Raw genomic sequence first — 13,991 nt, 5'->3', positions numbered from 1 at the left:
TTGAACACTGAAAAAAATAAAACATTTCCATCTTAACATTACCAAGCCAAAAATTACCAAATTGGCTACTACTTTTGAGTTTTGGCAGTAACAAGTTTGGTCATGAAACTTCAACTTTTAATAAACGTTATGCATCGTAAACCACAACCTCTGCTCTTGCTGCACTGCAGTGACGTGTCCTCGCTAAAGCTCCTCTTTGCACTCTCTTTTTTTGGTGATTCACTGAGGTATGGAAATCCCCCAGAGAAAGTCATGTTCTCCACGCTGGAGGACAAAGACCTGCAATGTCCGTAGGGGTGGTCTCTTGGCAGACACGCCCACCTGGGGGATTTCACAAGTCTGGATTGGGTACTTGGTTGGCTATCATCCTGACAAAAGGCAGGGTTGACCAAACCCTGTGCCCTGTCAGATAGAAGGACAGCATTGCTAGAAGCTCTGGAAACTTCTTGATATGACAGGTGCTCTCCCTCCTCATCCTCATCATCTTCTTCCTCTTCCTCCATGGATGTCTCCTTCCGAACGGGGTGAGGGTCCAAGGTCCAGAATTTGTAGTGTGGGGACTCCAGGCCTCTGTCCCCAGACCTGGAAGATAGAGGGGACCCACAACAGGATGGTCCGCATGACTCACTAAGGGTCTGATCCCTGAAACCAGAGCCTCCAAAAAGGTTCAAAAGGGAAGCGAGGGAGGGAGGTCGAGGAACGCCTGGCCAAATCTCGCTGGGGTAGCGAGCACCAGCTGACTGTGAGAGGAGAAAAAAGATCATCTGTGAAAAACATTTTTTAACTCACAAAATAACAAAGCAGTGTCATAATTTCAAACATAATTAGTGGATACAAAAATGATGCTCTGATACTGCATTGCTATACCTCCTTTGCCTCTCCCTCCCCCTCGGCAACATGTCCTTGTTCCTTGCTTCTCCTGACTCCCACGTGGCACTCCTGTGATGCCAGTCTACTCACTAGGTGAGTATGACCCTTCAGCAGAGAAGGAGGAGTACTTTTACATGGCTTGGCCATCAGTCGTCTCATACTGAGCACATCACAGTCTGTTCCACCCCTGTGTGGGGGAGTCCAGCTGTGAGGGAGGGTGTGTTGGGATGTTGGGATGGTTCGGCACTGAGCCAGCCGAGCCTCCTCCTGATGTAGGCTGTCAGAGGCTGATAGAAGGGTTAGGGTGTCTACTGCCAGAGCTGACAGGTCCTGTAGTTGACCCAGCTGACCGTCCAACTCTGCAAGGCTGTCCTGGATGAAGCTGACCTTATCCCAGACCTCCCCCACCATCGTGGACATCTCCTCTGCTCTAATGGGACACAAATAAAAGAGGCAAGAAGACAAAATCTCATAGCAACACAGTACGTCACAGGTTAAATGAGTCTTTCTGTCATCAAGTCATCATACAGAGCTGTGGAAGTGGCATTACAAAGCAGCTACATCAAATCTACCTACAAGATACGGTACAGATTTAATTTAATAACTGCAAAGGCATTTATTCTTAAAAATGTCACTCAGCTATGTCTGAGTAGAAAGGCCTCCCAGGTTCACTAAGAATCAGCTCTCTTCTCAGATTAGAGCTTCAATCAACTCATGACACATTATTCTGGGGAAAAAAAATGATTATGAGATAGGATGACGAGGAATGGAGCCCTCAGATGCAAATATTTCACCTCCCACTCAGATTTAAAGAACAATAAAACCCTACAGCTGATCAACAGGGTATACATGCCTTCATTACTTCAAGATCTCAGCTCTCAGCTACATCCTACGGACCCAGATACATCAAGTTTCTATCCCAGCTGCGAGGCGTCCCTTTCACTCCACGTCCAACACCACTGCTTTACTCACATCAGTAAGAAGAATGTCAATCAAACCTCTCAGCTGTGACTCTGATCCTGTTGATCTGATTGGTGTGCAGACCATCGCTCTTCTCATGGAAGTAGGCCTGTACGCATTTCTCCTCAAATTCATGGAGCTTCTTGCGGTCGTCAAGGCCCAGGTAGAGCTCTGGTCCAACAGAAGAAGCCACTGTTGTACTCCACACATGCTGCGACCCAGACAGAAAGCTTCTGGATATAATTTGAACCTAACAGTACTTACTAAGTCCAGAGCCTCTCTCCTCCCGCTCAGCATCTCCATTAAATCTCCTGTAGGTGGCTCTCAAGCCTAGAGTCATGTGACTGAGGAGGATAAGGGGCGGAGGCAGCCAGGGTCTATCCTGGTAAGTCATGATGTAGCGATAGCGGTTGTACTTCCATAACTTATTAGATTTTGATGCCATATCAAAATAGATGTTGCTGTTGATGAAAAGACCACATTCAGGTGAGCAGAGGTGCACAGCGAACAAAGGAAACTTCTGTTGCAGAGGTGCTTACTTGAAAAAGGCAATAAGTATGTTGACCATGATGATATACTGGAAGAACATATAGACCGCCTGGAGGAACGCAGTCAGAAATGAAGCAGGAGGACATGGATGGCCGTCATCACATGCTGTTGTTACACACACACACACACACCTTACAATGGAGCTGACCAAAGATGTCTTTAAAAATACCAAATATAAATATTCTAATATACAAGTTACTGATCAGTGATATTTCTAAAAATCTCTTCATCTTTCTTTTCCTTTTGATAGAATTTACTGAAGGGTGATTTTGTACAACACACCAAGGCACAAAGAAAGAGCCTCGAACTAAAAAAAAAAAAGCATTAAGTAGAAGAGTCTTTATTTATATACCTTTGGAAACTATATTTAAGCACACAACATCAACTGCTGTCCTAAAAGAATGACGACAACCAGCCATTTCTCTTTAGTCTGCCATTAAAACACATTTCAGAGTGAAGGTGAGTCCAGGAGCATCATTTGACAAGGGTAACACCTAGCAGGCACGTTAGGTTCGCATGTCCTCTCACATGGCAAAGGAACAAGCGTCCTTGTCAATAATCTATGTCAATGCGGGTTTTTAGTGTGTTCTACTAACGATCTATCTCAAACGCGTAGACCTCCCCATAGATCATCCAGTAGGGCTGGAACACCACATCTCGAGCTAGACTCCAGGACGGTTCCTCATCTGGGGACAAGATGGCCTTCCTGGACACCCCAAAGCTTAGCAGCACGATTGACATCATCACCACGATGAAGAACATGTTACTGGTCTGGATGGACACAAAGAGGTAATTAATAATTTAAAAAAGCTCTTCCACTTCACATCTTTCAACAAATAGGGCTCAGCCCCCACATACCATCTTGGTGATCATCATGAGGTAAGGGCCGGCGTGTTGATTGACAGCCAGCAGATCCATAAGCCTGACAAACCAAAATATGACGTCCAGACAGTAGACGATGCGCCCAGCTGTCCGGTACGGGTCAGCATGCCAACGCATCACCAGTCCCGCCAGGAAGAGGAGGATAGCAATGAAGTCTGATACATTCCAGTACTCTGAGAACCAAATCTTCAGCTTCTGGCTCAGCTTCCTCGGTTCTGACATTAGCACCTGAGCAAGGGTTCATATTTATGTAGAGAATTAAAATTATTTTTGCTCAATCAAACAAGAACAGCATTTCTCCCATTTTGCATTAATTATTTCAAATGTATCTTCAACTGAAGAATTTCTTACTGCGGTCTGTTAAAAATGTATCACCAATTGACATAAATTTTTAAGTATAACACAGCAAAGAAAAGAAAAAGAAAAAGGACACAAAAGGAAAGGGGAGAGTTCTGACTCCACTGTGGAGTGGGAGTTTGATCTGAGTTTCAATACACTTTATTTTACAAATAATCCTCCATCTTTTGCTTGCTGATACTCTCTCACCTCTCGGGTTTTCTCCACTGCAGTGGACACAATGTACAATGTGACCAGCCACTCTTGAACACTGGGTTGATCACCCATCTTCACTAAGACGGTGAAGGAGAACAACATCAGAAAAGCTAAGTAGGACACCTGCAGCAGAGACAGTGACAGGAGAGAGAATGTAATAAGGGATGACGCATTAAACACATGTTGCAGCAAAGAAGGATTCATGGTATTAATTCTGTAGTCCATCCATGTTTTGGATTTTCAGATATTCGTGCAGACCACCTACTGTGTGGAACCAAAACTTGACAACAGGAGCTGTGTAAAATTCACAGAGTCTTGTGATCCAGGACAGACAACGCATGGTGAGAGAGGAAATGGTTTCCGACACAGGACCAAAACATCTGTCTTGGAGGGAAAGGCCATGCTCTGCATCCTGACTGCCCTGAGAGAGGAGACTGACAACAGTCACAGCGTTGACACTGTAAACATTCCAGTTACAGTCTCTAAACAGTGTGCTGGTCAATTTACCACATCATCGGTTTGCTCGTGGGATCCAGCTGACCTCAGGGAGTCACGTCCAAACAACTTGGCCTCGTGAGACTGTGGGACATGGCACATTTCAGCTTTGCTTTTAAACTCAAGAAGCAAGATGGCGGGGGGCAGAAGAAGGCTCACAATGATCTGGAAGAACGTGATAACAAGAAGTCAAGACGTTTAACACCTAATCTTGTACATACGGTCAGAGTATACAACACAGCTTCAAATGGATGTAATTTAATGGAATACCATGTTGTTCCCTTCATGATTGCTGAGAGCTCAACCTTGATAAGCTATTTGTATTCCCACTTTGTGTCATTCTGCTTGTGAATGATCATTTCATTTTATCTTCAGGTAATTTAAATACTCCATAGGTAGGAAAATATTTGTTAAAATTAAAATGACGTCTGGTTTTTCTGGAAACTCCTTCAGCACTCAGGATGTTTACCTTCAGAGAGGAGTTTTTTCTCATGTTGAGAGGACCACTCCAGAGATCAGTGAGGAGCGTCTGTGTACAGGAGTGTGAGACCAACGGTCGATGACATGAGGAAACCGCCATTTGCAGGCATGTGAAGTGGCTCCACGCCTCCATCTCTGAAGTCAACAGCTTCATGGCCATCTGCTCGTTCTGACGAAATGCACAGTCTAAAACATCCACCGCCAGCTGACCAAATTCACTGAAACACAGAGACGAGGCAGACACACAAACAAATGGAGGTTGTCCATGATGGCTGAACACATTAGAACAGCCAAAACAAACACCGAGCAGTATCACAAAAAAAACAACTTAAAACTACCGTGAATCTCAAACTGATGACTACATCTTTTTCTGCAAAGTGTCACATCGAAAACAACTGGACTCTCTTTTAAATAGTCAAAAAATTACTGACTGGCCTGATTGATTTTGTCTCCAAATGACACACAGACACTCACAAATACACACTCACAGTGAATATGCTTTCAATCTCTCTGAGATGTTGTCGTCCATGCTGCTTTGACGGGCTTCGAAGGCCATGGAGCGGTACAGCTTGCAGGCTACTGTGGCTCGCGCCAGTGCTTCTTCACCGTGCTGCCACAGGAACAGCGCCATCTGCTGCCGCTGCTGCATCACGGCCCACACAAACAGGTCATTACAATTGAAGGGAACTAGTAGTGGCGCCTCACCAATGCCAGGAATCAACGCTGGCTCTCGGCTGGTACCAGGCAACGCATTTTTGTCCTAGATGGAAAAGTTAGAGTTAGTAAGTCTAACATGGATGGGGAAACAAAAAAAGGAGGGCGGTAAAAGCACTGAAAAGGCATTTATCTTATACTGACTACAAATAGTTTTCTTAATGTGACCTGCTATAGAATAGAACTGACGAGAAAAGTACTGCGTTACTGTACATATGTGAATAAATGTGCAGTTTTAAAGTATTTGAAGTAAAGGTTTGCTGAACTTTAAGACAATCTTTCAAAAATATCAATATCATCTCTGGATGCAAATTACACTTTCAGAGTTTTTCACTCTTATTTTCCTCCACAATAAAACGGAGAGTAGAAATGTATCTTTTTTTCTGCCCATGTGAAAGTGGTTCCAAGTATCTTCCTCTAGCATCAAGGAATCTATATATATTGTACAAGAAAAGATAATGGCACCGTCAGCTCTCAGTGACTTTTAGATGTCTGACAGATCTCTTCTCTAAATGACTGAAGTTTCAGATTTAACCATGTTGAAAAATGAGCTTCCTCACCCTTCAAAAACACACAGGAACAGTCCCAAACTCACCTTGCGTTTATAGGGTTGAGCAGTTCTAAAGAAATGCAGTTCCTGGGGACTTTGGCTCCTCTTAGTGTTTAGTATCAATCCCCGTCTCTGTTTAGATGCAGAGGAGGAAATGTCCCGTCTACCCTCCTATCCACACAAATAATGACCAGGAAGGTGCATTATTCATGAGGAGAAATGATTGCAATGATTAAAAATAAGTGAATACCAAGTTTAAAGCTTTTTATTATCTAGCACATTTATCAAAGCAAACAAAAACACCAAAATGTTGACCTTGTCCTGCAGACGGCTGTAGGCAGCTCTGAAGTGTTTGCGTGTGTAGGTACTGCGGTACGCTCCTCCAATGAGGTACTCTATCACCAAGCCCATGTCAATGAGAGAAAGACGGTGACCTGGGGGGAGAGACGTCTGTGTGCGCGCACGCACGCACGCACGCACACACACACACACAGATATAGTAAATACACAGGATATATCTATTGTGTAGACAAATACAGCTTAACTCCATATCCTGTGTGATAAACAATTTCTTAGTAAACAGGGTACTGATCTATTCTGCAGTGTGACTAAATATGTTCATAATTACAGCTTTTGTCACCGTATGACTCACCTGTTTCACATCTTCAACGAGGTGTTGGAGAAAACGAGCTGTCTGGCCCTGTGGCTGAGAGGCAAAATTATATCATTATTCAGACTGTATGAACAAGTGAACACAGAATACCACTAACAGAATCAAGGAGGACAAAAAAAAAAACCCAAACAAACAAAAACAGATACTGGGTACTATCTAATAGAGTGGCGAAAAAGACAAATCTGAAGAAGACCACAAATTGCATGTACAGTAGCTGCTCTGCTTCACAGCTTGTTTCTTAGGGGGACTTATTATCCCAGAGCAATGAATAAATAAACACGCTTTAATACTTAAAAGATAAAGGCAGTGAGGCGAAAGCCAAGTGCGAGTGCAAAGATGACAAAGAGTCTTGTGATCTCAAATGCATCCTAAAACAAACAACAACTTGGGAAAACCCTGAAGGCAAATGACCAGGAAACACAGAAAATCTCTGTGCAAAACACTTAGAGCACATTATTGTGATTTCAATCAAAACCGCAGTTTTGCAATTTATGCTTCAAGCCACAAACAAATTAATTTCTTCTGTTAGTATAGCAGAATGAAAGTCAAGGGGAAGCAAAGGAAATAGCAACAGGAGCCAAAAGAAAAGCACAGAGGGGTTTAAGTATTCTCTGAACATGACAAACCAGGAGAGGATATTTATTACATCATAATAACCATATTATAGAGCTCCTCAAGGCGGTCCACAGTGAGGAAGCGACTCATCGTCATGCCATTGTCAATCAGCAGTTTGACAAAGCCGACGCGGTCCATCACCAGAGCATCCAGCATGGCCCGCTCTAAGGAACCCACCTAGATACACAACACAAGAGGATCACTTTCATGCTACAGAAGAAAGTAACATTTATTATTGGATTTGTGAGTCATGCCAATTACTGCAAATCCACTTTTCATCATATGAAATACTTTCAACCCAAAGGATCTTGATGATATCAACACAGCAGTTATAATGCATTCCCACACTGCGTGCAGGAGCTGTTCAGAGCAAGAGAGAACACCAGGAGGAACACGCATGTTCAGATACAAAGAACTAATGTCAAAAGTAGATGCTTATACGTCAAACTTATGGAATAACTTAGACAAAGAACTGCAAATGAGCAGTTGAATTAGCTGATTCAAAAAAATATGTTCAAATCTAAGGTAACCGACAAATATGAAACATCCTTGACTGTGAATGATAATTACCTCAACAATAGAACTAACAGTATTGTTATAATTATTAATACGTGACGGCAATATGCATCATTGATTATATTAAGTGTGTTTGAGCTTTTGTCACCATTTATTATGTATAATTAGTATTTTGATCCTACTGTATATTGCATAACAGCATGCTACTACATAGGAATGTGTTAAATTTATATCAAAATAAAGTATATTGTATGATATATAGTTATTTAACAATGTTATATTATATATAAATGTACAGTGTTTATAATGTGTGATACATATCAGTCAAACTATATCCTGGTTAGTTCAAACATGCCTTTCGTCAGGGTTTTTTTTTGTTGTTTTTTGATTCGGTTTTGACAACTTCACGGTTAAAAAGGGTCGACACAATGAGCCTTCAGCCTAAACCTTTTCACCCAATGTGCTGTTGATCTGTCAACAACGTCTGCACCGTCTTCGGTTACCATGGTTACCAAATAAAACACACAGGGGTAACTGACACGGCCCCCTCACCTGCCAGTGCTGTCCGTACACCAGGACATCTTTCTGTGCGATGTCGGCCCGGTCCCAAGCCAGGGTCATGCTCAGCTGCTCTGCAGGACTGGCCCTCGTGCCTGTTCGTTGCATAGAACAGAAGTCTGGCTTTTCAAAGCAGAAAATGTAACATCTTTGAACTGATACGCACCAGAAAGGCATGATTGTGAGTGAGGGCATAAAGCTAAATGGAATGCTGCCATCACTCATGTCAGCAGTTACCTCGGTGATTAGATGTCTGAATGATGTCTGAAATCATAACAAAGTCGGAAATAAAAGTACCCTTGAGTGTGGTGGTCAAAATGGCTGCATCTGCTGCCATCTGCTCCTCTGATTCAGAGTCAAAGATGGTTATCTGTAGTTCAAACATACATCGGCAGTGTGAGACACCCAAGAGTCAAATCACCATGGACACGCTGATGAAAATTGTTTCACCTACAGATTGTCTGTGATTCATACACGCCTGGAGGAGAGCATAGAGGTGAGAAGCCTCTGACCTGTCGACTCCAAACACATCTCCAACCCTGACAAGGAAGTCTTCTTCGATGTCTGCATCCAACTGCCTGAAATACATCATACACTGTAAATGGTCTTGTCTTGACAGGTTAGCTAACTGTGCAACACTGACAAGCAAACCAGACATCCTGCACCAGATGGTATAAAACAAGCGCACACACCGGTCATTAGCGGTCTGCTTGTGGAGGAAGGCGAGCAGGTCTGCAGCCCTCCCCGACCCCTCAAACACAAACACCGGCACAGGGGGGTTATTGCTAACATAGTCCAACACTGTAGACACAATTCCAGGGCCTCCTTCGACCACCAAACACACCACAGGCACACCCTGGTTCAGCCCTGCAAAGAGAGGATTGTTGGTAGAGTGATATGTACTTCAGCGGGATCAAACCCCTGGGCTTTTCTCACTTCTCTAAATTTCACAAAAACGCACACTGACTCACGAGGGTGTATCTTCTGCAGTTGAACGTGCCTCTCCAGCTTCCTCCTGAGGCCTTGCTGACAACCATTTTTTCCAAGCGTTCCATCATCCACCAGTAAAAAATGGGAGTGGAATCCATTAAGACAGGCCCTCTTACTCAGAGGGTTCCCCAGTGACTGATAAGGCCTGAAGACCTGAAATATGTTGAGGAGAATACACACAAGTCAAGCGCCGTAATGTGCCGTTGTAATACATGTTAGAAATGAATGTATTCAGAGTCAAACACGTGAGCCAAAGGATTCTCCCACCCGATCTCTCACACGCACGCACACACACACACACACACACACACACGCGCACACACACGCACGCACACACTCACATCTCTGCCTATGAGGTCTGTGTTGTTGTCGATCACTCCCCATGGTGTGATGCCAACTGTGTTTCTCTTTCTCAGGTTGTGGCTCCCAAAAGTTTTCACTGCCTCGCCTACATACTTAGACACACCTGGAATATATGACATCACAACATGCAGTTCAACTGCTAAACATTTAAAAAATCAGCATGTAAGATATCTAGCAGCATCTGGTGGTTATGTTGGGAATTGCACCCCACCAGCTCTTCCCTCCATTAGGAAAACCCATAGTACAGCGGTTCCTCTGGCCTTTATCCCAACCAGGTTGATGCACCCACCCACTCACACCTTTGGGGGAAAAAAAAAAAAAACGCAACAATGCCGCATACAGCGTGTAGAGAATAACTTCTTCTACACTTTATCTTAAGATGAGGTGCATTTTGATAGCCTGCATTTATTTATTAATTAACATGCTTTTAATTTTAGATTTCACCAAGGAAATGTTCATTTACACGTCTCTACAGTGTGGGAAAATCCCACTTAAAAAACAGTCCAAAACGCCATCACATTTTTATATCGCGCACCCCTGCACCACACTTTGGGAACCCGTGCTACAGTAGCTTGAATGGCTGCTCCTGTAAGGCACCTTTTCCAATGCATGCGCCAACATAAAAAAAGTTCCAAAAAGCTGACTGAACCCTTTCTCATTTGTGAGTAGACAAGTAGCCTTTCTTGTGCTCTGTGCCTTCACACAAATCTACGAAAACACTGGCGTGCCTTGGTAAATTACCTGAATTTCTAAATGATTCTTTCAGATTTCATGTAGGACATACCACTATTGAGCTGGTTTCAGAGGTAAAAGGTTATTAGGGTATGCCAGGATACCAGAAAGGTATGATTTGCGATAGAGTTAAAAATACAGAATATCCTCTGGTCATATCTGCTCGGTAAGCTATTCAATGCACAAATATGGAATAATGACAATATTACCACCGATAATGAGATGGCTTCCTCCAACTACAAAAGCAATTTAATCACCATAATTCCATTCAGCTGCCAGTCTGCCAGCCACACATCATCTCTGTTAAGCCCACTGATTTGTCAGTATCTGCTGACGCGCCCTCTGGCAATGTTAAACATGCTACAATATCTTCTCATCACCATTTTTTTCAGGTCCCCCCCCCAAGAATACTGCAATATACTGTCAGGGAGGCATGTAGGTCAGGAAAACATACAAACCGATCAAGCCCTCGGTTGAGTTTCACTTACTATTAGCTTTTTTTGTTTTATCACACAACATGAGATGCACTTTGTCTCATTTCTTAACTCTCATTCTCGACTGTAACTATAAAGCTCTCTCCAGTGACCAGTTAAGTTTATATTTATATTTCTATTTATTATATTTAGTTTATATTTATATTTTTAATTGCCCCTCGGGGATAAATAAAGTCATCTGAATCTGAATAACAATAGGCAGAAACAAGAATTTAGCTACAGGCCAAAAGAACTGGCCAGACCTATACTTAGAACATTCCAAATTATTATTATTATTTTTTTAAATAAGCAACTCTGTAGATCTGTACTTCCTGTGGAGTTGCCAGAAAACCAGCGAAGGAAGGCCTACCGGTATTGATCCCATCAGTAAGTATCCATGCTCCTGTGCTGAGGGCAGCAGTGATCAGACCTTTGCTGAAGGCCTGTTTGACTTTCGGAGGAAGGAGGAAGTTTTCTGAGCCTCCCTGGACAGTCAGCAGAAGCTTTGGCCGCTCCATCTGCCACTCCCTCAGCATCAGCTGCAGGAGCGCCTCTGGTTTCGAGTCCACAGCCAGACGAACGTACTGCAGGAACAACATGGATGTATGAGGGCTGACAGGCTCCTCGTACTAGTTTTGTACTGCTTGTCTGACTGTTGTGTTGTTTTGTTCTTACTCAGTTTACTTACAGGAAAAAAACATATTCACACAAATTATGTACACAGTCTACACTATAAGCTTTTGCTGGAGCCCAATTGATATTGGAGTTTGGAATTTAGGGGCCAATTCCAACACGTGCAGATATCTTTAAAACAACTTAGTGAATGAAGTCAACGGGAGAGCACCTGCTCCACTGAACAACCGCTCAGTGTTCGTTTCATTGAGGAAAATGACGACAATGTATATCAACCACCTTTTTTGCTGAGACCAATAAGAGACGTTGACAAACTAAAAATAGGACACGATGAAAGGTCTGCTGCTGTTGTTGTTTTTTAAACAGGATGAGGCTGTTACACACTCAAAATGCCTCATACAGTGAGTGAGGAGGAAAAGGTGGTAAGTGCAGAAACAGCAAGTTGTTGAAAGAAAACTAGAGCTGGCTTTCTGCTGCAGTTACAGTGTTAATGAGTGTGCAGTTAAGAGAGATGGATGGAGAGATGGAGAGATAATGTGCAGGTGTGTGCCAGCAAATATCCTATATTACTGTAAGTGTTTCAGAGGCTCAAGAGCCGTGCTGCTGGATTACAGTAATCTAGATTTAATACGCTCTTCCAGCAACAACCAAATAGTTCCTTCACCACAGCAACACGCTCTACTCTTAGCTGACTCACAGACCTTGGCCCGACAGACCCGCGTTGCACTGTCTTGAAAGTCTATGGTCCCATAGGCGTTGGTGGGACTGGCTCTTGTGTGGAGCTCTATGGACCAGTCCTCTTCCTGTCCAGGTCCAAGAGAGATGCATGTGAGAGGAGGGGAATCCTGCCAGCAGTGCTCCACCATCAGGCGGCCACAGCAGCATCTAAATAATGGAAAGGTTAAGCAGCTGAGAACAGCAGAAAGTGAGAGGAGTCCACCCACACATCTATTACTTTCTTTAATAACAATAAAATGGATAAGAGGAGAAAAGGTCCTTTTCACAGCTGCCATTTTTGACGTCTCAGTAAGATGAATACAGGTGCATTATAATAATATTATAATATCATAAATATCACCAATTACTCTTGTTAAGACAAGTTAAAATGGCTGCAATGACAAGGGTCAGAAGGTTGCTGAGCATAGAAAATAGAATTAACTTCAAACACACTTCAGGCAAATCTCATCTGGTTTGTGTTGAGGACTTTGTGGCACACAAACTTTTAACACGTCAGTCTTTCTTATCATTTACATTCATAGAACCTCTTTTCTTCGCGATGCTGTCTTTTGTGACACTGGCAACGCTTTCAATGGGGACACATCAATAACTGTTAGCCAGTGCTTAAATAGATACGAGAGGGATGAATAAGCGTCGCTTTTGTTAACCCTCTCTTTTGACCCTCATTGTACAGTTGGAAACAAACAGTAACCTATAACCTGATATCTTAACCTAATTAGTAAGTCAATACAAAACACAGATTAGTTTACTGTTAACTAATGTGACAAAAAAAAAAACACAACTTTAGAAATGGGGGGGGGGGGGTGTGGGTAGGTGGTTGTGTATAAAGGATCATGTAGCAACACAGATAAATACATAATTTCTTGAATTATACCTGATCAAGTTTTGGCATACTTGACAAACTGGAACACATCTGTAAGAAACAGGAAATTGCACATCGTCAAGAATCCTCATGGACCCGATTCCTGGAAGGAACGTCTGACTGCCAAACAGTTTTTCTCTCACAGAAATGTTCCTTCCAACCTCAGGTGTTGATTTTGCAATGTATAATTAAATCCAACAAGGTAACACTTTATAATATAGTACACACATTAATGAGTGACCACTAGGGAACAAATAAGGTGCAAATTAAGAATGAACTTCTAGTTAATCATTGGTTAATGAATAAATGCTGCTAAAGTTTGTGAGAGTAGCTAATGATTAGTTAGTGATTAGCTGATAAAGAAACAAAGTGAAGACCAAATCAGGACCTACTTGATATTTGATCATTGGTTAGTAAGTACTACCCTAATACTTCCAAAACTTTCATATCAACTGGGATTAAGTCTTGTACTTAAACGCTGCTCTGGCACGTCATCAATTCAATCAGATTCCAGAGTACCTGTGCAGATCCCAAGAAGAAGCGATAAACTTCACACACTCCCTCTTGAAGAAGGTTTCCTCAATCCAAGACTTCCGTGACTGCAATGAGAAATGAAAATGCTAATTCAAACAACTTCAGATACTGGAGAGCAGTAGAAGAAGTACTACAGAAAAATATAGCTGTTGACCTTGTCGATGAAGCTCATAATGGTGCCAGCAGCAGACTACATGCCTCACCCACAGGCACCTTCTCTGCCATAGAAATCTGTACTACACTCCTAAAAAG

General features: G+C 42.7%; 1 protein-coding gene across 1 annotated transcript in view; it reads right to left on the bottom strand.

Annotated features, from left to right (window-relative positions):
- The window catches only part of trpm6 (transient receptor potential cation channel, subfamily M, member 6), a 19,158-nt gene extending 5,167 nt beyond the window's left edge, over positions 1-13,991 (bottom strand). The window contains exons 1-27 of the mRNA XM_086207383.1: positions 13,894-13,991; positions 13,725-13,804; positions 13,218-13,256; positions 12,307-12,490; positions 11,343-11,556; positions 9,746-9,870; positions 9,386-9,557; positions 9,107-9,281; positions 8,869-8,992; positions 8,712-8,784; positions 8,409-8,509; positions 7,383-7,517; positions 6,705-6,758; positions 6,368-6,502; positions 6,098-6,223; positions 5,277-5,548; positions 4,778-5,006; positions 4,321-4,473; positions 4,079-4,234; positions 3,808-3,936; positions 3,238-3,489; positions 2,976-3,150; positions 2,370-2,484; positions 2,095-2,291; positions 1,869-2,001; positions 868-1,300; positions 149-740 (exon numbers count right to left, since the gene is read on the bottom strand). Of these exons, the coding sequence (XP_086063509.1) occupies positions 149-740; positions 868-1,300; positions 1,869-2,001; positions 2,095-2,291; positions 2,370-2,484; positions 2,976-3,150; positions 3,238-3,489; positions 3,808-3,936; positions 4,079-4,234; positions 4,321-4,473; positions 4,778-5,006; positions 5,277-5,548; positions 6,098-6,223; positions 6,368-6,502; positions 6,705-6,758; positions 7,383-7,517; positions 8,409-8,509; positions 8,712-8,784; positions 8,869-8,992; positions 9,107-9,281; positions 9,386-9,557; positions 9,746-9,870; positions 11,343-11,556; positions 12,307-12,490; positions 13,218-13,256; positions 13,725-13,804; positions 13,894-13,911 (4,591 nt within the window). The 5' untranslated portion in view covers positions 13,912-13,991. The remainder of the gene's footprint in view (positions 1-148; positions 741-867; positions 1,301-1,868; positions 2,002-2,094; positions 2,292-2,369; positions 2,485-2,975; positions 3,151-3,237; positions 3,490-3,807; positions 3,937-4,078; positions 4,235-4,320; positions 4,474-4,777; positions 5,007-5,276; positions 5,549-6,097; positions 6,224-6,367; positions 6,503-6,704; positions 6,759-7,382; positions 7,518-8,408; positions 8,510-8,711; positions 8,785-8,868; positions 8,993-9,106; positions 9,282-9,385; positions 9,558-9,745; positions 9,871-11,342; positions 11,557-12,306; positions 12,491-13,217; positions 13,257-13,724; positions 13,805-13,893) is intronic.

This window comes from Aulostomus chinensis, chromosome 6 (assembly GCF_037954235.1).
Source record: "Aulostomus chinensis isolate RoL2024-O1b breed Wild chromosome 6, RoL_Achi_v1.0, whole genome shotgun sequence".
Taxonomy (NCBI): Eukaryota; Metazoa; Chordata; class Actinopteri; order Syngnathiformes; family Aulostomidae; genus Aulostomus; species Aulostomus chinensis.
Note: the sequence above shows the minus strand (reverse complement) of the source record. Positions and strands in the feature narration are given on the sequence as shown.